This window comes from Mixophyes fleayi, chromosome 4 (genome assembly GCF_038048845.1).
Source record: "Mixophyes fleayi isolate aMixFle1 chromosome 4, aMixFle1.hap1, whole genome shotgun sequence".
NCBI classification, from domain to species: domain Eukaryota; kingdom Metazoa; phylum Chordata; class Amphibia; order Anura; family Limnodynastidae; genus Mixophyes; species Mixophyes fleayi.
This window is the reverse complement of record NC_134405.1, coordinates 113,185,307-113,213,197: the sequence shown is the minus strand read 5'-3', so window position 1 is coordinate 113,213,197 and position 27,891 is coordinate 113,185,307. Positions and strand designations below refer to the sequence as shown.

Genomic DNA, 27,891 nt, shown 5'->3' with positions numbered 1-27,891 from the left:
AAAAGCAATATTTTGGGAGAAACATTACAAAGCTTTGGTTAATAAAAGCGGTTTATTCTAAAGCATGCCACCCTTACCCGATTTTGGCGGGATAGTCCCAATTTTAGGATTCTGTCCCACTTTCCCACCCGGGGACATGTTTGTCCTGTTCCTGGGAACATTGGGAGGAATTTTCAGTTCATAGGTCCTCTGCACTGCACCTGCTACTGGTGCACGCAGCAGTGTTTAGAGGAGAAGGGAGACAGCCTACTGTTTAACAGCTTTCCACTTTCCCACAAACTTAGATGCTCTTCTAGCTAGAGGAAGTGTCTCTCAAAAGTGGAAAGTAGGCATACAGCTTGGACCATATAGCAGCACGAATGCAAAACCAAAGTGAGTTGTGGTATACACCCAATGCACTTCATATATGAGATCCAGTGTCTTCTACATATAGCTTGTCCAGCAAATAGTGTAGTTTGTAAATATTAAAGAGGAACTATACATCAATGTAATTGAAATATTCATCAAAATCTACTCGTTAAAGGCTTTAATCATAATTAGGAAATCATTATAGTCTTTTTACATCCATGATTTCGTAATAATCTAGTATGTATCCACGAAGCGAAAATAAAATGCATCTAGTCCAGATCTTACAAAGAAAGAGAGAAAGAGCTTTGCTTAGTCATTAAAGACAATCTATATAATTTACTGAACAATAATGAAAACAACAACTATGACATTACTTTAAACACTGCTGCTTCTCTCCCACCTCTGTTCAGTATGTTCCACAGATTGTAATTATTGGGAAGTATATAAATGAACCACACTTACCTTGAGATGTCTCTGTATCTATAAATTTTTTTATCAAAGCATCAGTAGTTTGAGTGTAGAGGCTGAGAGCATATTTCAGTGACTGTAGATCTGGGCTCTTCTCCAAGAAATTCTTTTTCAGGCCGCTTCCTCCAGCGTGAAAGTATTGCTATAGTAAAAACAGAGATTAGGATTGGAATATCTCATTTAAATAAGTAACTAACCAACCAAACTAACAAACACTTAAACAAGTATGTCACCAAAAATACATTAGAATGGTATGGTTAAATCAGGTTTATTGACAGAAGTAAACATACACAAATACAAGAAAAGAAAATAGCATAACATGTAAATGCAAAAAACTCGGGTTTGTTGTAAAGTGGTAGGCGTATGGATGTCGATGTGACTGCCAGGGGCTGGCTGGCAGACTTTAGCCCAGGGGGCACACAGCACTGGTCCATAAGTAGCGGCCCATCCCTAAAGGGTGGTTTTTGGTAAAATATATATTTAACAATATAAAAAAAGAGGCTATTTTAGTGTTACTTAACCCAGCGATACTTTATTATTAGAAATGATAAATCATAAATAATTAAAATAAATAATGCAACAAAAAACAAACCTCATTTATTGTAAATATTGTATTTTATTTTTTATATCATCTCTCTACAGGACCTTTATTTTACCTACCTGGCTGATTATAATGTGGTGTATATATATATATATATATATATATATATATATATATATATATATAACACTACATATCTAGAAAATCACAAAAATGAGAGCAACAAATACCAGATATGTCTGTCCTGTCATCACACTGTGACCCCTTCATCACACTGCTCCCCCTTCATCACACTGCTCCCCCTTCATCACACTGTGCTCCTCATCACTGTGCCACCTCATCACACTGTGCCACCTCATCACACTGTGACCCCTTCATCACACTGTGACCCCTTCATTACACTGCTCCCCCTTCATCACACTGTGCTCCTCATCACTGTGCCACTTCATCACACTGTGACCCCTTCATCACACTGCTCCCCCTTCATTACACTGCTCCCCCTTCATTACACTGCTCCCCCTTCATTACACTGCTGCCACTTCATCACATTGTGCCTCTTCATCACACTGTGACCCCTTCATCACACTGTGACCCCTTCATCACACTGTGACCCCTTCATCACACTGCTTCCCCTTCATCACACTGTGTTCCTCATCACTGTGCCACTTCATCACACTGTGCCTCTTCATCACACTGTGCCACTTCATCACACTGCGACCCCTTCATCACACTGTGCTCCTCATCACTGTGCCACTTCATCACACTGTGCCTCTTCATCACACTGTGACCCCTTCATCACACTGCTCCCAGTTCATCACACTGTGCTTCTTATCACTGTGACCCCACATCACACCATTCTATTCTACTTTCCTTCTTATGGTCTTCTTTATCTTCTGTCTTCCTCTTCAAATGACTGTGAAATGACTGTGTATGAGTGTTTGGTGCTACAGGAATCCAGTAGTCTAGGGGGAGGAGTCCTGTAGCACTGTTATCTGAAAAATGTGATGCAGGCAGCCTATGCAGTCCGTGCATTGGCTGTCTACATTGTATACTACTCAATGCGGTCTCATCATCCATTGATAGAATGTTGTACTACAAGCTGTAGTACAATATTCTGTAAATGAATGATGTGGCCGTATTGAGAAGTATGAAGTGCGGCCAGCCAATGCACGGACTTCATAGATTGCCTGCACCGCATTCTGACTGGACCACCAGGTGACCCAAAATACATTTTAATTGTCCGGCCCAGCCTGTCCCTGGTGACTGCTCACCTTACTGGCTGCATTAACTCTACTCATGGAGAACACAACAACAGTAAGCCTAGAGGAAAGAAAAGTAGCAACCTAAGTAATGTCTTTTACTTAAACCTTAAGTAATGCTTTAGCATTCCTTAAGGTGTTAACTAAGGCACTGCTATTACTCAACAATGATATATATATATATATATATATATATATATATATATATATATATATATATATATATATATATATATATACCAGTTATTTAAGTAGTGTGCTGGTGTTACTTAATCACTTCTGTTGCATGTGTTGAATTGTTAAAGTAAAGGCAGTGTGTAATTTAAGGAGAAACTAATTTTTTTATGTGCTGAAATAATTTCCTGTCCTTTCTTCACGAGTACTTTGTGATAAAGGTCAACAAGAAGAGCTGTGATGTCCCAGTGCAGGAGACCACCAACATCACATGTCCTTTTGTGACCGACATTCCGTACCACCAAATACAAAAATGCTCCGAGGGGATTGTCACCAGTCCTGCGCCTGGTATGTGAACAACAACCCCCTCTTAGCACAGAGCTCAGCACCGCTATACAGAATTGCATCCTGCTCAGAGAGCAACAACAAAAGGGACACATGCAGGCTGTAGCAAGTTACTGCTAAATAAGTAGATGAATTTACGTTTATATATATTTAAATGTCTTTCATTAAGTCATTGTTGAATTTTAGTATATTTAATTTTGCACAGAATATTTAAAATATTATCTGGGTAATAAAATAAGGACAATTAAAAGGCATGTTGATCAATACTTGGTTGAAACGTATGCTATGCGTGCATGCTTTATATAGCTAGATTTATATTATGCATGACTGAGGGTAATGCAAGAAACACCATATGCACTTTAGGCATACCGGCTTGCTCACAGAGAAACCCTTCACCACTACAGACTAGGATGGAAGAATACCCATGCGATTCATGCTTTGTAACATATTACATGGTCTTACACTTTAGGCTTACATTAAACTTGGTACAGCACTAATGCTACAGCGACAATGCCTATTTAGGCATGGTTTATTGATTCATTTGCCCTTGTTCTGCTACCATTTTCCACAATCCAGTGGTACTTGTAATTCTGACTAACAAACAAGTGACAAGGAATAGATAGACAAACACTGATCACTAAAACTGCAGCATGCTTTAAATCTCCACTTGCATTAACACAGACAGATGACGTGAGAAGATACTGGTATGCAGACTGCTATAACTTCCGAACATCTAGTATGCAGGCACTTTAGTTTTACCTCACAAAACAAAGCCACAAAAACATTTCTCAATTTAAAGTGGCAATGCAATGTCAAATACACTATTTAATCTCAGGGTTAGAGTAAGAGTTACGTTTAGCATTAGGGTTAGGGTTACCATTGCAGTTAGGGTTAGGTTTAGGCATACAGTTAGGGTTAGGATTAGGTTTAGGTTTAGAAGCCGGGTCCACCCATTGTCGCTTTAAATTAACTAGTCTGTCTAACTAGGTGTGTTTTGTAAAACTAACTGCCTGCATACTAGATGTTTGGAATTTATAGCAGTCTGCATACCAATCTCTTCAGAACTGTCATCTGTCTGTGTTAATGTAAATGGAGATTTAAAGCATGGTTGTCCAACCCGCGGCCCGCGGGTCGCATGCGGCCCAGCATGCCTGTAAATGTGGCCCAGCTGGAGTTTTGGTTGTGGCAAGGGGGCAGCACTGAAAAAAAAAAATCCTGCAAAAAAAAAAAGAAAATACTTACCTTGCAGTCACGTCAGCTGGCGCTCCGGCTCCCTCCCTGGTCTCCTCCTCCGTGCGGTGCTCGCAGTGAATGTCGGGGGTGACATCATCACACCCCACATCCATTGCGTAGCGCAGCAAAGAGGAGTCACCCACGCAAACTATCAGCAGCAGTTAAAGATTATCCAGTATCTTATTGTTGTAACTCTGAATTTGGACTTTCTGCACCATGCAATTATGAACTAGCTGTGTTCTCTGTATGTATCTAATATAAATATTAAGAGATAATTGTATTTTTAATATTTTAAACCATTTTAAATGTGCAGTGCTGAGTAGGGTGAAAATATCACCCACTGGTACCCTCATCGGAGGCTGCTCCATGAGTCATTTTTCCCGCCACCCTATCTTTAAATCTCTGTAGATTTCTATTAGTCCTCCTGATGCTACCTATATCGGTGACCATTTCAAACTGGTCAATAAAAAAAATGATTCATGGGTGCAGAAAGAGAGGAAAAAAAAGTTTTTTGCATTTAATTCCCCAAACCCCACTAAGGGGCAGATGTAGGTAAGTGAAATTGTAGCTGGTAATGGGACTACTGCTTTAATAATGATTCTGCAACAGGTTTCCTAACTCTTACTAACTTCATTTCCAAGTAAGTTTAATATGTTAACTATGTTTTCTATGGTTTTTTGGATGATCAGCTATCGTTGGGGTTAGTGTATTTTATGTGCGGCCCAAACCAACTCGTCGTCTTCCAATGTGGCCCAGAGAAGCTAAAAGGTTGGACACCCCTGATTTAAAGCATGTCGCTGTTTTAGCAATCGCTGTTCCTTTGTCTATCTACTCCATGTCGCTTATATGTTAGTTGGTGTAACGTACCCAATCTCCACAATCTACCTGGACATTGAATAAAGGGGGAAATATAGAAGGAGACATTGATTAAAGATGGAAAGGTTAAAGGAGGATGATAGAAGGGGGTGATGATGAGAGAGTCATAAAGATGAGAGAGGAGGGAAAGACTTTTAAGATTGGAGAGAGGGAATAGGAAAAGGGGATGGTGATAGTGGAAAGAGGGCGATTAAGATGGGGAAAGATACACAATGGGACTGAAAGCACGGATTAATGCTTTCAGTTCCATTACTTAAAGTCAATCTTACCACTTAAAAATGTCTGTAAAAGAGGGAGGGGTGAGCGCGAGAGAGGTCCGCCATGTCTGCGGTTACTTAATAAATGAGGGGTAGGGGCAGAAAAACCCTATAAAAAATAACTTTTGCGCATGTATATTTCATATGTACCCTAAATATAGATATCATACTCTTAGCTAAAATACTCACTACAAGACTAAACATTTATTTAGGAAATGCTATCCTGTTCACTTCTGCATGGCAGAGCGGTGAACAGGTGTCTTGTACACTGGTGTGCACAGCGATGAAGGGGTTTAAGAGGGACGGAGATGGACTGGAGAAGCCTAGCGCTACAAAAGCCACGCCCCATATATTGTGCCGTGACCACGCCCCTAAACCGATGCTGCATGCCCAAATGTTGGGTACAAATTTGTTTTGAGACAATAGGGCCTGATTCATCAAGAAACGCAAAGTGAACGTACTGTGCAGTTTTTTAAAACGCACATACATCGGCAATACACACGTATTAAAAAAAGAGCGGATCTGAAGTTACGTCTGTTGATGAATACGGGTCTAGGTCCGCTCCGCTCTAACAGACAAGACAATGCAGGATACACCTAATACATATGTAAAATATCAAGTCACAAAAGAATGCACAGAAAAACAAAAAAGCTATTCAATGATTTTCATCTGTTAATAATATAGTCATTAATGACAAAACATTAAAAGATAAAAAATAAAACATTCCCCCTCCCCATAAAATACATTTATTAGGATATTAATATCTTCAGTACATAAAATAGTTTTTTACAGTTGTTCCTCATTGCAAACACATATTCTAGCATGCCTACACATCCGACATCACTAGTAATTGGCAATTACACCAGACCTGTAGCTGGTGCAAGTAATATAAAAGAAAAACACACACCTTAGAGCCAGGGCTGCCAAGAGAAATTCAGGGCCCCGGTTCAACAACTTAATGGAACCCCCCTTATAGTTGAGCATGGCAAAAAATTCTGCGCCGCCGCTCAGCGGGTGCATGAAAGTGGTGGTAGGTGTGTTCATACAATTGGGGCCGTGGCTCTGCATCATTGGGGTGTGGCTAGCAGGTGAAAAGTGCTAGGCCACCCTCCTACAGCAAAAAACCTGTACGCCATTGACACAAGAGTGCAGTGCCCGCTCGCCGGAGCGTGATATATGTCTCAGCACTAATCTAGCACCATAGTGTAGTATATAAAGAATGCAGTGTGTACATAAAGAGTTCACAGTCTTGGCTTCCCCCTTACATTGGGCAGAACAGTCACCAAAAATTGTGACTGTCCCACTAGAATCAGAACATTTCACAGACTGTCCTGGTCTCTCCTACCTGTTCTTGTCACTTTCACCACCTGTGGCTGCAGGTTTCTTTAGTTGCGGCTTCTCTGGATCCTGGAATGTTGGGGGCCCTATTTGGAAAAAAAATGGGTACATTTAGAAAATTCCACGGTGTTAAATCAATAGGACCCACGATTAATAATTAGGCCTTCCTCTAGCCCCAACATTAAAATAATAGTATTCCCATTTAATAAATAAACCTATTTCCCTCCCTCCAAACAGCCCCACCAATAAATTAATAGTATTTACATTTCATAAATATACCTATTTCTTGCAACCATCACTGTCATTATATAATTCATAGTCACATTTAATAAAGAGACCTCATTCTCCCCAAACTCACCCTCACATTCAATAGCCTCCAAACCACCCCATTTTAAATTAATAGTCCCACTATTAAGTTGCCCCATCACCCCACAAACAAAATTGCACCCATTAATTAGCCACCACCTACCTCACACTACATTTCCACAAGCCCCCTGTACCATCACACACACATTAGTGTGCCCCTTCATCATCACAACGCTGTGCCCCATTATCAAACTACGCCATCCATGCTGCTTTTCCCCCGTTCACCTAGCCCCCCTTCATCACACTGTGCCATGCTGCCCCCCTCTCCCTCATCACACTGTGCCATGCTGCTCCCCTCTCCTTCATCTCTGTGCCATGCTGCTCCCCCTCTCCTTCATCTCTGTGCCATGCTGCTCCCCCCTCCTTCATCACTGTGCCATGCTGCTCCCCTCTCCTTCATCTGTGCCATGCTGCTCCCCCCTCCTTCATCACTGTGCCATGCTGCTCCCCTCTCCTTCATCTCTGTGCCATGCTGCTCCCCCTCTCCTTCATCTCTGTGCCATGCTGCTCTCCCTCTCCTTCATCTCTATGCCATGCTGCCCCCCTCCTTCATCACTGTGCTATGCGGCCCCCCTCCTTCATCACTGTGCCATGTTGCTCCCCCCTCTCCTTCACTGTGCCATGCTGCTCCCCCCTCCTTCATCACTGTGCCATGCTGCTCCCCCCTCCTTCATCACTGTGCCATGCTGCTCCCCTCTCCTTCATCTCTGTGCCATGCTGCTCCCCCTCTCCTTCATCACTGTGCCATGCTGCCCCTCCTCCAGCATCACTGTGCCATGCTGCTCCCCTCTCCTTCATCACTGTGCCATGCTGCCCCCCCTCCTTTATCACTGTGACATGCTGCTCCCCCCTCCATCACTGTGCCATGCTGCTCCCCCCCCTCCTTCATCACTCGGTCCTTGCTGATGTCCCCCGCCCCTTCTTCATCAATCGGTGCCTTTTTGTTTTCCTCCCCTTGTCTCCGTTCCTTTACTTACCTTTGCATTGGCTTCTTTCCTCTCTTCTCTTCTGACTTCTTGCTGGGTCCTCTCTGCGCTGCTCCTTACTGAATGTCGGGTGTGATAAATGGTGATGATTACGTCACGCCCAAAATTCAGTGCGAACGGAGCAGGGAGGAGAGAAGAGGGACGCCTGCGCCGTTATCATGTGAGTATCTCTTTCTTTTTTTAGCACCCTGCCCCCCCCCCCCCCCCACCAATGCATACGTGACACAGTGTCATGACCTGGGAAGGAGAATGGAGGCAAGTGGGAAGTCACAGACTGAGAGTTATATAGTGGAAGGAGCTGGGTGAGTAGCAAAGTGGTGCTTCTAGCAAGCTGGTGCAGGTATAATATGTTGTCAAAAGCTACTCCATAATCCAGACATCCAATGTGTACTATACTAGTTCTCTTTAAAACAGAAGATATTCAAACTTCTCTGCTTTATCATTGCCTTATAAAACCAAATTTTAGGGAATCTAGATTCCCAAATGGGACATTATTACTTTTTATTATCTTTGCTATTTCATAGCATTGCGATGTGACAATCTTGCACTGTATATTATATACCATAAAGGACTTTAAATTTATTTTAGTTCCCCCCCCCCCCGTATCCTTACATTAATGGCTGCACAGATACATCATTAAACTGTAATATATCTATCCTCCCACACTAAATTGTTTATTATGACAGACAGAGAATGGGATGTTGCGTTTATCTAACTAGTGTTATGACTGTAACTAGCTCCAAGATGGTAATGCACTGAAGCAGTAGCTGGAAAACATGGACACAAAATTCTTTGTAGAATATAACAAGGACTTCTGTATTAATGGCTATTTTTACCAGCACTGCTTTATAACAGAGGCCCACAATTTTGTCACTGCTAAAATGTGCTGTTAATTGAAAACTATAAAATTACAGAAAAATGAATAGTATCCTATATCTGGATAAGAGCTTTGAGCGATCAATATTGACTTATATTGTATTGTTTTTCAGTCGAAGACTTAGTTCTAAGTCTTAGAGTGATCATTCTGACTTCCTATTTTCATCTCAAAATAGTCACTATCTTTTGCACCCACGTGACTTCAATTCAAAAAGATTAATTAAAACATGATTTCCATTCAGAGTTTAATTTCTCACTTGATTTCACTTTCATACAACAGTGTGCATTATGAACACTTAAAGGTACGTTTGCAGCATAATGAATAAATTGGTAGCAAAATTCTAGTGGGTAAGTGATATAAATCAGGTTTTATAGCAGTCACTTTAATTGAACTATTTTCTTTCCTGCTTCAAGCTTAGGATTTTCAGAGACAACCATCTTTTACCATACAAAGAGCATGTGTGAATCTCTTACATTTCCCTTTCCAATTTCTGTCTTCTTTATCTGCAGTCTTATCTCTTGTTTGTTCCCCTTAGTTCCATGTCTAGTCTCTCCCAACCTTCTTTTTCTCTTGTCTAACCTCCTTATATGTGTCCCCTTGTCTCTCCTCCTTGTCTTTTGTCTGACACTCTGGCATTCATGATGCCTCTTGTCTATCCCCTCCTCCTTTTCTTTCTCCTCATTTCTTCTCTGCCTCCTTGCTTGCACTTTTCTTGGACTGTAGGCATTTTCTAACATGTGAATACTCCCGGACGAGCTGTATGGTGTTGAGAATTCACACTACTGAGAGAATCCACAATGTGAATGGTAGTCATATCTATTGAACAGACACACTGATGTTGCTTTGGGGAGATAGCAGGTGGGCATTGTAACCCTGGGAAGCCAGCCCAATTACTACGGCTTTGTACTGTACATGGCATGATGTTCCAAGGAAATTTCTTCACTAAGCAGTGTAACCTGAGAAGGAAAGGGAAAACTGGACTCCTTACGGAAAAAACAACATATACTGATAAAGAAAATTCTCAAGAAATAAAGCTGACTATGCCCAAGTCAATCCCGCCTCTTGGTGGTGGCCAAATCCAGTAGCCACATTCAGCTGCCCAGTAATTGAGAAGTATAATACAGAAATCATAATCATACAAAAACAATGTATACACAATGCTCATAATTTGAAGTGGTTTACCTAACTGAAAAAATATGTCAATGTACATAATAAAAAAATGTAAGCTGAAGTATTTTTCCAAAGTAAAAAGAAGACAAGGAAAATAAAAATGTCTTAGGGATACATGATAAGACAAAGGAGCAAAATAGTATATGACAAACAAAAAAAGAAACAGATCCCAATAGAACAATGACAAGTAACTAGATCATGAAAGTTAAGTTAAGAGCTTACCAGTTACAAAACATAATAAATTTAGTAATTAAGCAGAGGTCTCTGGGAGTAATCAAACAATGGCAACTGTTCTGAATCGTACATATTGGAAGCTGACTTACCAGCACTAACATAGAAACTATACAACAAGAATACTATTATAAATTATATTTACATTAAACATATACAAAGGACAAATAAAGAATAGATTATAAGTCCTTGCACCAGTGTGACCACGGTTAATACAATGTATGTAAGACAGTTAAAATCACATTGGGCGACAAAGCAGATAGAGCACCCTCACATGGGGGTATTTAGATTATTTCATCTCTTCATCAGCTTATTTAAAACCATCCTTTTCTACCAAGCTTATACTGTATGTTTGGTTCATTAATAAAAATATACTTAACTTCAAAACCACTGAACAATGTCCTCAACTATCCGATGCCAACAGGTCATGGGCACAGGACAACCTTCAAAGTCAGAAGCTTATAAAATAGCTCTTAATAGCAACTCAATGAAGTTCACAGTTCTTAAAAATAGAACTATATGTCATAAAGGTTTAAAGAGATACTGCTAACAAGAGATGGTGTGTGAAAATATACACTCAAAGACAAGCCCACTCCTCCCCACACTTGTTGTTCCACATGTGTATTTTGAGTTACACACATCTTAAGATATTCACAAAGTTACACTTAGTACATACAGATGTGTCTGAAGCAAAGTTGTGAGAAACAACTCCAAGACTTTTGTACTTCAAAATGTGGTTAACTCAAAATAAGATATATATCAAATGGGTGTTTTTTACTTGCATCTTCACCCCCTTACTGTACTGCACTTGCATGTTAATGCCCCTTATCTGCTTCTTCAAATGCAAAGGGCCACAAGTGCAAGATACATGGAATTCTGAATACAGAGGCAAGTTGCATGCAGGCACAATAAACCTGGTCCTGGAAAGCAAATGTCAGGTATGTCAGACTTATTACATACTGCTTTGAGGTAAACAGGGCAAAATAGGAAATTTGATGCGAGGAAATTTAATATTTTGGAACAAGATTTCTCTAATACTAAACTTTAACATATATGGAAGATGATGTATATTAAAGGTTAGCCAGGTATTCGATGACTATATAAAGACACACAATAACACTATTCTGAGGTAATGATGTCAATACTTACCATTTAAAAGTTATAATTGGTGAGGTTTGACATCAGTACATGCCCAATATAATAATCTTTAACAAATATTATATTATATATTATATGCTAGATATTTTGCCCAAAAGACCAGATACAGGAATTAGTGTTAAGTATAAAAGTAAATTAAAAAAAAAGATACAGGGCCTGATTCATCTTGGAACGTAATGTCAACGCAATTGCGTTTTATTAAAATCGGTGATAATTGCACATACGCCTACATTCAAGTACAAGAGGATCTCAAGAAATGTTTCCATTTGAATTTGGCTAAAAGTACGCACTGGCTATACTTAACTTGCGTATGATGACAGACAGAACACACTGCAGGACAAAACCAATGCATACGTGCAATATAGTCATCATCATCATCACCATTTATTTATATAGCGCCACTGATTCCGCAGCGCTGTACTCATTCAGATCAGTCCCTGCCCCATTGGAGCTTACAGTCTAAATACCCTAAGATACACACACACACAGACAAAGAGAGAGAGACTAGGGTCAAACCGGAGCACCCGGAGGAAACCCACGCAAACACGGGGAGAACATACAAACTCCACACAGATAAGACCATGGTCTGGAATTGAACTCATGACCCCAACGCTGTGAGGCAGAAGTGCTAACCACTTAGCCACCGTGCTGCCCTATCAGAACGCATGAAAATAAAATATTAAATACATTAACAACTCTTCATACTATAGTCATTAATAAAAATACATTTACTTTTTTTTTACATGAAATACATAAATCAGGATTTTCTTAATGCATACTGTACATAAAATGTATTTTTACACTTTCTCTTACTTGCAAACACATGTTCTGGCGTTCATACACACCAGTCATCACTATCACTAGGCATTTATACCTGCCCTGTAGCTGGTGCAAGTGATACGGGTAAAAAAAACCACACGCATTTCAGAGTTGCCCAAAGCGTGAATCGGAAGTATGTGCGTGCACTCCACTTCGGTACGCCCTTACTATATATTGCCATTTCCGTTTGGACATGAAATGCATGCAATTGAATGAGGTCCGTTTAAAAAGATTGAATTGAAAAGATAATTGCGGGAAGTCCGTTTCTGAGCATAAGCAGAGCAGTTTCACGCAATATACGGCACGCAACGGGACTTACATCCGAAGATGAATCAGGCCTACAATTCAGAGTATAAGATGTGTGTTCTGGGCTTACTGGTTGTAGCCTTTAAACAGAAGATCTGCTGTGCTAGTTGCCAGCAGAAGCCTCACTGTGGGAGAGCTATATTTATATTTATGCTTATGCTCTTTCTAGATAGCAAGCACATTTAGGGGGGTATTCAATTGACGGCGTGATCACCGAAAATCGAGCGCTCTAAAAATATTACCGTTAATACGGTAATTACTCGCTGAATTTCAGCTCGCAGCTTCCTGAGCCGCGAGCTGAAATCCAGCGAGTAAATTACCGTATTAACGGTAATATTTTTAAAGCGCTCGATTTTCGGCGATCACGCCGTCAATTGAATACCCCCCTTAATGTGACTTCACTGACAGAATATCTCTCTATATACCGTTTCAGCATGTTACATATTTTCCACTAAAAGAATGTTCATTATATTTGTACAATAATGGTTGTGACCTGTACACAGAACATATTATGTACTGTAAATAGCAGGAAAATATAAGATAGGCTATAAATGTATATGAATAACACTCCTGGAAAAGGATGCAATGGTCTGGTGAAATGTTCCTAGAAAACATGATCTACATCAATGCACAATTCTTAGATTTTCAGAACATTCACTGAGGATTACTTGCTAAAACTGATCAAATGTGCACTAAAACCATAGCAACCATTCAGATATTTTCTTCCATTGTCTAGATTGCACTTGACCGATGAAAGCTATTTGCTGATTGATTGTTATGTTTTAGTGCAGATTTGTACCTTTGAACAATGTTAGAACTGTATTACTCTACATGTTAAGTCTTATGTAAAAAAACAATGTACATACGGCTATGAACACAGCATGGTTATCATGAAGACATCTTAAGTGACTATAGATAAGAATTTTGCAGACATAGGGCCTGATGCTGAGTTAAGAGCAAAGCAAAAAAAGGAGCACATTTGCACCTAGACAAACAATGTTACAATGTGCGGGGTACAAATTGATTTCTTTTTTTGCATGTAGCACACAAATACTTGATAGTTTGATTTTTAGCTGAAAATAAAGTTGATCTATGACATGCCGTATCCCAACTATAAATCTGTCCCTACATTTTAAATTTACCTCCCCCTCTAATGCAACATGGTTTTGCCAAGGTGCAAATGTACTCCTTTACTTTTCTTTGCTCCTAACTCAGCATTAAGGCCATAGTTAGATTCTAAGTCCTGATATTGACTAGCATAGATACAAACTGTTATCTACAGTATATAAAATCCCTATGCTAAAAATGTTAGCACCATCTGCCTCAGAGGTTCTAAATTATCTTAGTGTTGAGAAGAAGCTTCGATGTATATTTAATATGTTGTGTATTCCCTAAGGCAAATTCTACCTGTATAATGAAAAGGATATGATAAGTCACAGAATTCCATTAAGCAGCAGAGAAGTGCTTTAGGAGCGCTACTTAATATATTTACAGAATGAGACAATTTATAAAATACCAATTTACTTGTCTAAGGTGTTGTTAATAATGGATGCTCAAGATACCTTAATTGTGGCTAGCACAACTTCCATAACTGAACACTGTCGAGGTGTGAGGCTTCTGGCTTCCTCTCGAATTACATGGTCCTAAAAATAAAAAATAAAATGATTTAGAGCTAGTACATGGAAAAATATGAGGACTTTACGATAAAATATCAATTAATCTGAAACATGCAGCATATGGATTTCTTGGCACATGCAAAAATAATATTCACATTATTGTTGTATCACATAAATGCATTTGATTACGATGCATTCAATCCTATATGCAGCTAAAAACTATACATACTTCCCTTTACCTTCCACTAATAACTATTATACTTACTCAACTGCTGGAAAAGGCTGTCAGTTCAAATGTTCTGTTAATTTGCTGTTTTAATAATAGTGTAATGAACTGTTATTATGTGAATTATACCCATTAAGAATAATTTAGAATAAATCATAAAACCTTAAACCATTGATATTTGCAGGGCCAAATTGATAAGAGGACGAAGAAGGTATGGGCCAAACATCTCTGACAAAATAGTCCATTCCATGGTGAAAGTGGGCTTATTTATGTATTTATTTATTACATATTGTCATTTAAAATATGCATTTTGTATTGTCATTCTTTTTGTGTGCAGCTATATAATCTTGTGATATTCATTAAGGAAATCACCTCAGTTAAAGAGCAAATAACAATTTATTTGCACATCTTCAGTAGAGGTCACCTATTCTTAAAATGTATAAAACAAAAGTATATTAACTATTCCACGCTAAATAATCTGAACAGCACACAAGAGGCCTTTCAATTAAGACACTCAATCAAGCAAAATCCCTTGAGTCTGCATTGTGTTGAATGAAGTTTCAGCAGCAGCATTGGCTTCAGAACATATACATTCAGCAAGTGTCAAAGCAGGTAAAACAACAAAGTGACTTTGTAACTTCAGTAACAAGTTCTCTGCTGGCTCAGATGAAAACAGTCTACCCTGTCATTACAGACAGCGGGGATGTCAGCCTCAACTCTACTGAGAAACACTACAACCTTTTGGGGAAAAACATCACTTTATACTCATCCTGTAAAATGCTCTGCAAACCTTTCATTTTACAGAAAACAAAGTTAATTTTCTTCCCAATTGAAAGAAGTATATCTTTCTGTTTTATGTAATATATACCGTTGGGAAGAATGCCATTTATTCAAATGACAGTAAAAGGCATTTTGTCAATATAAAGCCCAAAAGTACCCATAAAAATGGTCAACTGTTTTTTTCTAGAATTGTAAAACATGAGTCATTTGCAATGTGGAGCTAGAGGGGCTGTTTCTATGTACTCTGCTACCTGATGCAGCAACTAAAAGGACACACTTTGCATTCCTTACACAATCTACCATAAATAATGAACAAAAGGATGGTTGATTAAATATACTTGGGGATGTGCTCTTCACGTGAATATGGCGGTCAAGTTTTAGATTGGAATTTTATGGTCCATATTGTTCCTAATAAATTCTTATGTTCTATGGTGCATCTGTTTGTGTCATGTTAACATCTCAACATCTAGGTCTTTTTATATGATAAGAGCCAAGTCATAACACATACCTAATGACCACTGCAGAGATAAATCAGATTAAAGGCATCATACTCAGGCTAGTAAGGATATAAAATGATAGTCTTCCTTTAAACTATTGCACCAGTGTTGATTTTGTCTGGAGGAGTAAAGCTGGGTACACACTACAGGTTTTTCAACCAATTATCATGGCAATCACACGATAAACGACTGTTAGGTCCGATATCACATTAGTGTCTACACTCCCACGATCATGTTTTATCATAGCAAAGCACATCGTATCGTTTGATTTGATTTTATAAACTGACTTAAAATCTCTATCGATGGAACAAAGCCAGGCAAATGTGGAAGTGTGTATGCACTCAGGACCAGCAGTGTAGGCAGATCTCAATAGAGTGTGCAAAGTCACGGTCTTTCAGCAGATGGTTATGACAGATGAAGAGCACAGATCTTAAGATAAATCATGTAGGTGTGTACACATAAATCTACATGCTCCTCGGGACTTTCAGTCGTTGGTAAAATCATTACAGAAATCACATCTGCAGTAATGTTCTGTAGTGTGTACCCATCTTAAGTGTGTAATTAAACACGTTTACTATCATGTACATGAGAAAAACAAAATCTCTCCCACCTATACGTTGTTAGAAAGGGGGGTTCTTTACATAGATTTGTTTGCAAGTATGAGGTGCAGAGATAAATAAAACTATAGCCACAGAGAAGAGCTGCAGTCATATTTCAGTTATGTTTGTTTGACCGCTGATAATTTAAACAAAGGATGATGAAAGTAATAATGAGAAAACTGGTCTGGGATTACGACATGTCTACGCTCTCAACCCTGCACTCACGATCATTCTAAATGATAAAAATCTGAAGTCAGTGTGGAACACCTGGTCAGCTGATGACCACATTATCTTTGGGGGAGCCTGCAAGTCTGATCTCCATTTAATGTTATAGGCAGAAGAACAGCACAGTGGTCTGGTTTATAAGGTGCACTGTTATAGAGGTACTGCAACAATATAATATAAGAAAATGTAGCAAAACGTTTTGTTTCATTGTTGGCCTGGTAAAGTCATATTGTATGGCAAATATTATATAGCTAAAAAAAAGAATCATCATATAGGGCATATTTAATAAAAAGTCACTATGCTTAAATCTGTTGAAAAGTTGCTGTTCACCTATCATACTAAACAACTGCAACTATATCCTACAATAATTTATCTCCTTATCTGAATAGCAATTAGTTTTACTTTTACTTTTTCAATAGCACCAGTTAAACCAGTATTTCAAAGCAGAGACATACAGTGAAATCACCTGTAAAAAGAAGGCATTTTACAATCAGCAACAGTTTTACAAGAATGTTCAAAAGCATTTTTAAAAAAAACAAGATTAAATATTAGTTTTATATCTAAATACTGAATTTTGTTTATTAATTATCTGTTGTGGGATTCATGTTACTATTTTACAATAGAGACACAATATTAAATAAGTACTCATAGTTGCTGAAAGATGAAAACCAATATTTATTTGTGTTATCTTTATTTTTCAGGCTTGGGAGCTTGGGGACAGCCCTATTTAAACAGTTATTACACTTTCTTTTCAATTAAATTAAAAATATACAAACAGTATGTAAATGTATAACACACTGTAGAGCTTCGGTCAATTCAAACGAATAGGAATTGTAAAAGTAGTCACTTTGATCATCTGTTTATGTCAGAGAACATGAAGCTTAGTAATCAAAAAGCTTGTATAATTGAGTTATATGTTACAGTTGCCTGGTTAATGTACTTGAAAAATGGACCTTTCACTGTATAAAACCCCCAAGTCACTGAGAAACTGTTCATTAATACTCAATAATTAAGCAGCAATAATTCCAGTTTGGAAGCTTCTTAAGTGATCTAATATTTGGTGGCAGCAGAGTGACAACTTGATTAAATGCAATCAGTATACTGATTGAGAATAAAGATTTGCACTGGGGAACAGAATGCACCTCCTGTTAAACATAGCTTCAAGATTAAAACTATACGATGATTAAACACAAGGGGGTAAATGTATGAAAGTGCGGGTTCTTCAACACCCGCGTGTTCAGCGTGTTCGGCGATTAAATTTCAAGTGGCGCTGCATTGTAAAGGGAAACTTCCCTTTACAATGCAGCGCCGCTTGAAATTTAATCGCCGAACACGCTGAACACGCGGGTGTTGAAGAACCCGCACGTTCATACATTTACCCCAAGGAGTTGTAAAACCAGGACTAGGATGTGGACTGTGTGATTGGCAGTTGCTCGTTTGGGGTACAGAGTCTAATGGTTTACTTGGACTTTCCCAGAGGTCCTTTCAAGGAGACTTGTACTCTTTTACCAGGAGACTACAGGTCACTTCCCTCAAAGGAGTCTCACTAAGAGGCTGGTGATATCAGACAAATGTGGTATCACGTCAGGCGGAAAACGAAAATCCAGGAATAAGGTTAAGGTCATAGGAGGACAACAGGGAAGTGTAGTCAAAAATAGGCTAAAACAATTATCCAGGAAGACAGGCAAGGAAATAGAGCAAGGAAAACTGCTTTACAGTCAAGGCCTCAGGAAAATTGAGGCTTTATATATGCTGATTATGTTCTTGTTCAGGAAAGAACTGCAAGAGCAAATGATAAATCAATAAGGTTCTATAGATTGATTACAATTTATTGATTTCCATATTAGGATTCAAGTTGTTTGAATGTATTGAAAAATTATATATAAAACAAAATTATATAGAAGTCATCCTAGGCTAGAATTAGAAGCTAGAACCCCCAATATTCAGTTGTCTCTCTGCTCTTAACTTATGTCTGTTCCATTTGTAATTGTTGGGCAAAGGCTAGGTGCACCCAGGTATTAAGTCCTTTCACCTCTACTCTTTCCATTTTTACTACAGAACTGAGGAAAAACAGAGGCCAATGCCTCTCACCATCTTTTTTAAAATATGTGATAAAACAGGGACAAGGGAAAGTAGAACATGTTCTACTCTCCACAGTCCCTGCTCTGCATCTTTCTTGGTCAGAATACTGTGTGCACTGCATTCTCAATACTTTGATATCATCAAACAATTCCAAGGAATGTGAAAGATTTGCTGGTTCATCAAAGAGTATCCTAATGACTATTTATAAGGCGGCAGAAACGCAGTTAGTAAATATAAGTAAGGAAAGAATAAAGAGAGAAAAAATGTTTCTAACTGTACACATTAGATCTGCTTGTGCTGCAGCTTTCAAACCAGTGTTACAGCTGAGTTTTATCAGGGTTTCTAGGGAGGTGTCCCTCCCTAGAAACTTTCTGTGTCTGTTAAAAATGAGTCTAACACATTTCTAATTATGCCTCTGACCATAGAAATTAATACCATGCATTCAGCTGCAGTGTCGGACTGGGGCATGAAGGACCCACCGGGGGACTGCAACGCTAGGGGCCCACCAGAGGGGGTGTGGCCAGCCATCATAGAGGCGAGACTAGACGCTAGAGGGGGAGTGGTCAGCCCACGAAGGACAGCTAGCATCATAGTGTAGTATATAAAGAATGCAGTGTGTGTATAAAGAGTACACAGTCTGACCTGCCCCTTAGATTGGGCAGAACAGTCACCATAAATCGGGATTGTCCCACTAGACCAGGTTTGGCTAACCTGTGCCACTCCAGGTGTTGTGAAACTACAAGCCCCAGCATGCTTTGCCAATATATAGCAGATTATTGCTGGAAGGGTGTGCTGAGACTTGTAGTTTCACAACACCTGGAGTGCCACAGGTTAGCTAAGCCTGCACTAGACTCAGAATATTTGACAGACTGTCCTACCTGTTGTCACTTTTACCACCTGTAGCTGCAGGTTTCTTTAGTCGCGGCTTGTCTGGATCCTGGAATGTTGAGGGCCCTATTTGGAAAAAATAATGAGTAAATTTAGAAGATTCCAACCAGCCCTGTCATTAAATCAATAGGACCAACAATTAATACTTAGGCATTCCTCCAGCCCCAACATTAAAGTTATAGTATCCCATTTAATAAACCTATTTCCCTCCCTCCAGACAGCCCCTGCAATAAATTAATCGCATTTATGTATAATACGTATAATAAATATACCTATTTCCTGCAACCGTTACTGCCATTAAATAATTCATATTCACATTTAATAAATAGACCTCATGCTCCTCAAACTCAGCCCCACATTCAATAGCCCCCAAACCACCCCATCTTAAATTAAATTGTCCCACCTTCACCCTACAAAGAAAATAGCACCCATTATTTAGCCACCACCTACCACACACACATTACATTGCCACAAGCCCGCTGTGCCATCACACACACATTACTGTGCCCCTTAATCACCATGCTGGGCCTCCTTATGATCACACTGCACCCTCCATGCTGCTTTTGCCCCCCTTCATCACCCTGTGCCATGCTGCTTTTGTTCCACCCTTCTCCTGGCCCCCCCTTCACTCTGCCATCATGCTTAGCCCTTCACTCTGCCTTCATGTCCCCCTTCACTCTGCCTTCATGCTCCCCCTTCACTCTGCCTTCATGCTCCCCCTTCACTCTGCCTTCATGCTCCCCCTTCAGTCTGCCTTCATGCTCCCCCTTCAGTCTGCCTTCATGCTCCCCCTTCACTCTGCCTTCATGCTCCCCCTTCACTCTGCCATCATGTCCCCCCTTTACTCTGCCTTCATGTCCCCCTTCACTCTGCCTTCATGCTCCCCCTTCACTCTGCCTTCATGCTCCCCCTTCACTCTGCCTTCATGTCCCCCTTCACTCTGCCTTCATGTCCCCCTTCACTCTGCCTTCATGCTCCCCCTTCACTCTGCCTTCATGCTCCCCCTTCACTCTGCCTTCATGTCCCCCTTCACTCTGCCTTCATGTCCCCCTTCACTCTGCCTTCATGTCCCCCTTCACTCTGCCTTCATGTCCCCCTTCACTCTGCCTTCATGCTCCCTTCTTTCTTTCATTCCCTCACTTACCTTTTCTATCTGCTACTTTCTTCTCTTCTGTCTTCTGTCTGCGGCGCTCCTCACTGAATGCCGGGCGTGATGACGTCACGCCCGGCATTCAGTGTGAACGGAGCCGGCACCGCAGTCACGCGAGGTTTGTTTTTTTGGGGTTTTTTTTTCCTTCAGTTACTCGCTCCCCCCACTAACAAAGAGGGGAGCCATCAGGGTCAGGGCCTACCGGTGGATAGACCGGTCCCCCGGCAGGCCAGTCCGACCCTGTTCAGCTGCATAAGTTCTCTTAAGCTATAGAAACTTTTACGTATATTTTTGAATGGTACTAGTGTACTAGTAGCTATATTTCTAAAGCAACGTGTTATTAAATAATTCAAGGTTTAGCTATTCTTTAAAATGTACTCTACCTGTCATCTCTTCACTGTCAAAATCTCTGTGATTGCCTTCAAAAACTGGATCTGTCTCAAGCAGGCTTTCCAATTTTAATCTTTTTGTTCTCTAATCTCCCCAATGTAAAATAGTACGGACATAGGGGTCCATTCCCTGGGACCTTACCATTAGTTGTATTCAACAGAGTCCTAGTAAAAGGTGGCAACAGGGCAAAGTAAAATTGATAGTAGAAAAACCCATTAATATAATCTCCTTTTATTGTACCATGTAAAATATGATTCTTAAATCAAATTTCAAACTTGCATTCAGTAAGCTGTGTATGCAGATACATATTTGTCTATGTTGGTAGTTCAGATATTGCACAACATTAGTACCATACATTATATCCCATAGCGTGCTATAGGCAAATACACAGATACAGTAAGTGTTTACCTAAACAAAGGGCTTATGGAAATACATACATGGTTTAACACCTTCAAGCTCTATAAGATTAGCTCAGTGATGGCATTAAACAGTTCTAGAAGGTAGTTTAAAGGAATATATGGCAGGCAAAAACCTTCACACAGTCATAATAATGGGAAGGTAGTGTTGTTTTTACCAAAAGGTATATACTCATGAAGTATATACGCTGAAGTAAAGTCAAGGTCAAGTGCCCTCAGAGGAGAGGGATCATCTAGGCAGGGCATTGTTGGCTAACCTGTGACACTCCAGATGTTGTGAAACTACAAGTCCCAGCATACCCTTCCATCAATAAGCAGCTATATATTGGCAAAGCATGCTGGGACTTGTAGTTTCACAACACCTGGAGTGGCACAGATTAGCCAACACTGATCTAGGGCATTCAGCTACTCTTCCATGCATACAAGTGAATTCTCTACATACACAAATTATTACCCAGGAACTGAACGATAAAACTTCATTACTAGCTATTGTTAACCAAGCTTTCACAATCAGAAAATGGTGAATACATTTGAGAGCGATTTGGTGATTTTAAGCTGAGCTAAAAAAACTCTTCATGAAACCTGGAAATACGATGTTCATGTTCAATATACTAAAAATGGTCAGAATGCTAATAATAATAGTGCTATTGATAAATTACTGCATCCAGTATGGAAGAAAGAACTGACTGAGACATAGAAATTAGAATATAAAGTTACTGTGGCAGGTGATTAACTATTGATTTAACAGTATTACCTTTAATTTAGACAACTGTCCAAGGTCTTTAGCTGCACTGAAAATCATTTGAGCCCCCTGGAGAAAATAAAGACAACAGCTTTATTGTACAAATACATTCAATGAAAACAGTCATGAATATTAATACTGTCACATTTAAATTGTATAATTGAAGCACAGGAACAGCATGCAGAGTTTAAGCTTTGTTTAATTAATATACACAAGTATTTAGAGAAATCACATTATCTTTATGCAGCATGCATTCCTTGTTCCAAATAATTCCAGTGTCACTTGATGAAATAAATCTATTGTTTTAAGACTAAGTAAAGGAAGAGCAAATTAAGCTGCTTTCTCTTCGCAGTTGTAAACGAACTTGGAGAAAAAAATCCCATAAATATTCTGTTGATAACCTGCATTAATGAAGTATCCAACAGTAACACCATTTCTTATTTTATAATAAATTACAGTATCATCTCCTAAATAATTTTTGCTTTGTACATTGAGGTATATTTTTGAAAGCCTTTCCATCCTTAAAGCCACTGCAAAATGCAAAGAAGAGCTAATGTATGTGTAGGATATAAGCACAGAGAAGAGGAAGAAAGACAATTATAAATAATCATCATCATCATCATTTAGGAGATATTTTAAGCAGAACAGTGGCTTAGTGGCTAGCACTTCTGTTTCACAGCACTGGGGTCATAAGTTTGATTCCCGGCCAAGGCCTTATGTTTGTGGAGTTTGTATGTTAAATATACACATTTATGTGTGCATAGTACTTAACCTTGTGTATTAAACCATTGTCCCATAGATTGTAAGCTTGTGAGCAGGGTCCTCTTACCTCTCTGTGTGCATTACCCAGTATTGTTTTATTACTGTTTGTTCCCAATTGTAAAGTGCTACGGAATCTGCTGGCGCTATATAAATTAATTCTGATGATGATGATGATGATAATTTAAAAATTGTAACTGTATTACTGTGGATTACCTATTTTAGATCATCTACGTTTAATATGGTTTTCCATGTAATACATAACATAAAGTCATTTGTAGCTAATATACAGGATATGTAGCAATGTTTAACATTCTGGCTGCTTTTAATTTGTTGTTAAAATGCTACTTATATAATTTGGTATTGTCGCCCACAAACAGCTATTACATAAATGTAGCTAGGATAAATAGACAATCAGTGATGCCAAAATCTGTCAGGATAGTGTAAGCCAGTACTACCCCTTTTGTGTTAAACAACCATCTGCTTATCTTCCCACTACAATGACATGCTAATGTAAGTTATATCACAATTACCCTAAGAACTATAATTATTAGAGCTTTTTGGCAGAGTAACAAGGAACATGGCTGTGTATTACAACAGATGATACAAATATCTGTTCCGTTTCTATATTAGAAATGACCTCCAGTAAAAAAAATCATTTATTGCAGATTAAGCAGTCAAATTAATCACATAATGCTGTGAATATTATTGGGACATAAATTACTATTTCTCACAGATCTTAAACTCCCAAGTTTTCTAACAATAGCTATTAGTCTATTCCTAGAATATTTGGATTTGGCTAATGGTATTATGTTCCAATTTATGGATGGTACTGAATTAAAGAACTACTCTTATTCTAGATTACTGTGTGTTGAAAATCAAAATGTGAGCAACAGATTAACAACCAAAGAGCTTTTGCAGCATTATTGTGTTCCCATAAATTCCTGAATCAACAAATAAGCCTTTTATATGTTTAGAATAGTAAACAGGACTAGATGGTTTTCTGGATCATGTTGGGTGAGATAAGGTGTACAACGAATTCAAGGTAAAAATATACATTTGACAGATAGTTATTTGAATGTTTCATTATGACTGTAGACATAGTCCATACACTTTATATGATAAAGCAGTCTACCAACTCATAGGGAGTAAATGACATTACAAAACATATTTAAAGATGTGACTATATTTCATGTATTCCATTAGTGTTACAACTTGTTTCATCTTGTTTACTACTCTTTCTGGAAAGCAGTAAGTAAATTAATGTCTTTTGCATTAACATAAGTCTGAAAATTCTGAATAATAAGACAATTCCAACAAGGGTTATTGGACATGTAGTTCAATAACATCTGAAGAGAACATGAGTTGCCTTAGCTTGCTTTACTCACTATATAGTAGCTAAATCAAATATCTTTTCATTGTTGAAACAATGTAATAGGAGGTATCAGAGTTATAGCACTGGATATTGCAAGATTACTACAAATACAAAAGCAAACAGTCATGAGTCAGCTAATGTATCATATGTATTTGCATGACAGGCTAAGATGTAAGATGACAATGAAATGTAATCTATTTGTCGTCAAATGTCAATTCCAGTACAGAAAACAGACTGATTTGTTTATTCTTTTTCCGATGTTGATCTAAGTGGTGCTGCTCTTTGCTATGATCAGCAATTCACAGTGTCACATAGAGCATACAGTGCCATGCCTTCAGAAACATGTCCCATGTGACTGATATATAGCAGTGGAATAAAAACAAAGTATCAATATATAAAAAAGAACAAAGTGTGATCTCAAAGCATTAAAGGTATGTTGCTACTTAAATGTGCTAAACTGTCACTGGCAGGTTGTGTGAGCAACATTCATCTCTTTCACAGGGCTCCATATTTAAATTATTGAACATAGTCTTGAAAATACACTGCCATTTATTCCAAAAAGGTCATACTGTCAAACCTATCTCAGAGATAGATATCCCTAAGTGTGATTTCCATACATGAGAAAGGCCATCTTCAAGGTACAATCTACACATAAATATTGAGCTGCAAACCTCTGCAACAAATGTTTAATTAATAGAAATCAGCTCTCTTCTGCTAATGTAATGCTGTGCTCATTAATGTGTAACTATGTAAAAAGTCACACACAAATCAAAGGTATACAGTAAAGGAGAATTGTGTTGTGAGCGCAGCCATTATACCAATAAACCTGGTAACCTTCATGTGAATTAAATGTGTACTCCTACTCTACACAAAATTGGTGCAGCCATTTTAAGAATGTAACCTTCATTGGGAACTAGTGATGTTACTGAGGCATCTGTTCACAAGGCTCTTAATGTTTGCATTGGATCCAAGTGAACCCATAGACTGCATTCTCAAACTGGATGCTGCCTCTAGTATTAATTTACAACGTGCAAAAGTGCAAAACCCTGATATCATCATCATCATCATCAACATTTATTTATATAGCGCCAGCAAATTCTGTAGCGCTTTACAATTGGGAACAAACATTAATAAGACAATACTGAATAATACATACCGACAGACAGGTAAGAGAACCCTGCTCGCAAGCTTACAATCTATCACTTCACTCGATTTGCACTAATGCCCCTTGTTTACCCCTAAAGTGCATCTGTTTGTATGGCAAGGGGTCACATATGCAGAGGGGCAAAAGCATACATCAGCCGATGGAATGTGTGAAAATTTATTTTCGCAGAGACAGATGAGCAAAATGAGATAAAGGGGAGGACATGGGATATTTTAGGGTTGTTCCTTCTTCCAGTGCACAGCTATTTTCCCTTCATATAAACTTGAATTCTGCACTAGGTAAGAGCTGGCAGAGATTGGGTCCAGACCCATTCTTTTCATGGGGCACAGATTTCTGCCTCTCAAAACTAGGTATGCATCGAGTTTATGAATGTGACTGCGAAGACCGGAAGGTAAGAGTACACCTTGAAGAGAGATGTGCAATCCAGAGAGGAGAACTAGTATAATACCATATTAATCGCATCATACATTTCCTCCACTGTGTATTGGAAAGTGGTGCATTTTATCATTAGCTTTCCTGTAGAATTTCATCTGGGAATTGAGGAAATGTACATCTTACAGAGTATAAAACAATTGCAAACTTTATGGGATAAAAAATTAAAGTGCCTGCATCATTTATACATAGAGCTGAGAACTGTGTTGTCATATATTTAGGTAATTGCAATAATAAGTGTAGAGAAAAGGAAGGAATTACAGTTATAAGGATTAACCCCTAACATAACTGGTGAAAAAAACATAAGGAACTGCATTGTATATATTGTATATCAAATGAACCCATTTAGTAAGATAGAGGGGTCTGCAAATGACTTGAAAGCAAAGCCTGCTCTCACAAGGTTAATGACCCAACTCAATGTGTAAAATGTGAGGCCAGAAGTACTGGCCTGTGTTTTTACCTTATGGGGTAGATGAACAGCTTCTGGGGTGAGCTATGTCCTGGTACTGGAGTGGTTTTTGGCACCTGAACAGACTTTACGGAATCGACCTAGCATGGGGATCGTAAACAGAGACGTGGGCTGTGACCACATAAAGGCTTGCTATATTTTATATGGGCAAATATAATTTTATTTCCAAAATACCACTTACAATTTTTATAGTTAGTGATCAAACACATATTTATAAATAGTATAATGAAGGGCAGACAAACGTCAAAAAAAGCTTTCTTTCACACAGGGAATGAGAGGAAATGAGTATCAGCTCAATTAATTCACTTGGCTATCTCTGTTTGGTATCTGGAGATTGGTAAATTTGTATTGAATATTAATGATAAAATTGGGTCTGCGTGACACTCCCCAGAAAAGATATGTTATGTTTTAGCTATGGGAATTAAACAGGAAAGATGTAAATTGTGGTTGCACAACTGTGTCACAGGCCTCCTCTGGAGACCAACCCCTTTAGGAGGGGAAGTGTGGGAAAAAGTGTCTTTGAAAGAGGAAACCACTTACAAGATACGGTCCGACTTTTGGGAAATCAATCAACATTCATAAGCAGTTCATCTACCAAGTCAATTTCCCTTGGCGCAGATTATACAACTCGTATGTAAATTTATATTTTATCCTTTTATTTTACATGTTTTGCTGTATATTTAGTCATTTTCATTAATTGCTATTATAACCTGTAAGCATTGTACTTTTGGTTATTACATTGACAATTTAATAAGTGTTTTCCTTGTTGCTCTAAACAAATTCACTGACTATTTTGAAGAGGTTGATTGTTTGACTGTCTTGACCCTTTAAATACCAGTGTGGGAAGTATTAACAATTTTTGCTATCAGAGTGCAGAGTGTGCGCTATTGAGAACTTAAATCATAGGTGTTCTACAGGTCTTATACATAGCTGGTGGCAGTTAGGGAAAGGGGTGAAAGTGTGTGCCTGTGTTGGGGAAGGGACCAGTTAAATTTGTAACCTAAGGGATAGGTTAACACAAGAATTAGGCTGGAATCCTGGGTGTCCCTTTACAGTACACTTCCAAGTCACAAGTGCGCAGACTGCAGTTTGTAGCAGGTAAAAGTAGTTAGGAGGGGATTCCTGACAAAAAAGAGGAGATATATTGTTTCACTGTTTGAGATTTGATAAGTTATTAAATCAGTGAGCCGGCAGTGGCAGGTCTCCCTGACAATAAATATGACTTTGACCGCTCTATGTCACTATTTATTTTTGATATCTGGGAATTCTATATGATATCACCATAACAGATCAAAAGTGGTATGGCAGTTCTTATTTTATAGGAATAT

The 27,891-nt window shown here is 38.7% G+C and overlaps 1 protein-coding gene across 1 annotated transcript in view; it reads right to left on the bottom strand.

Annotated features, from left to right (window-relative positions):
• The window catches only part of UNC13C (unc-13 homolog C), a 444,227-nt gene that overhangs the window by 30,557 nt on the left and 385,779 nt on the right, over window positions 1-27,891 (bottom strand). The window contains exons 27-29 of the mRNA XM_075208024.1: window positions 22,376-22,432; window positions 14,315-14,395; window positions 811-958 (exon numbers count right to left, since the gene is read on the bottom strand). Coding sequence (XP_075064125.1) covers window positions 811-958; window positions 14,315-14,395; window positions 22,376-22,432 — 286 coding nt within the window. The remainder of the gene's footprint in view (window positions 1-810; window positions 959-14,314; window positions 14,396-22,375; window positions 22,433-27,891) is intronic.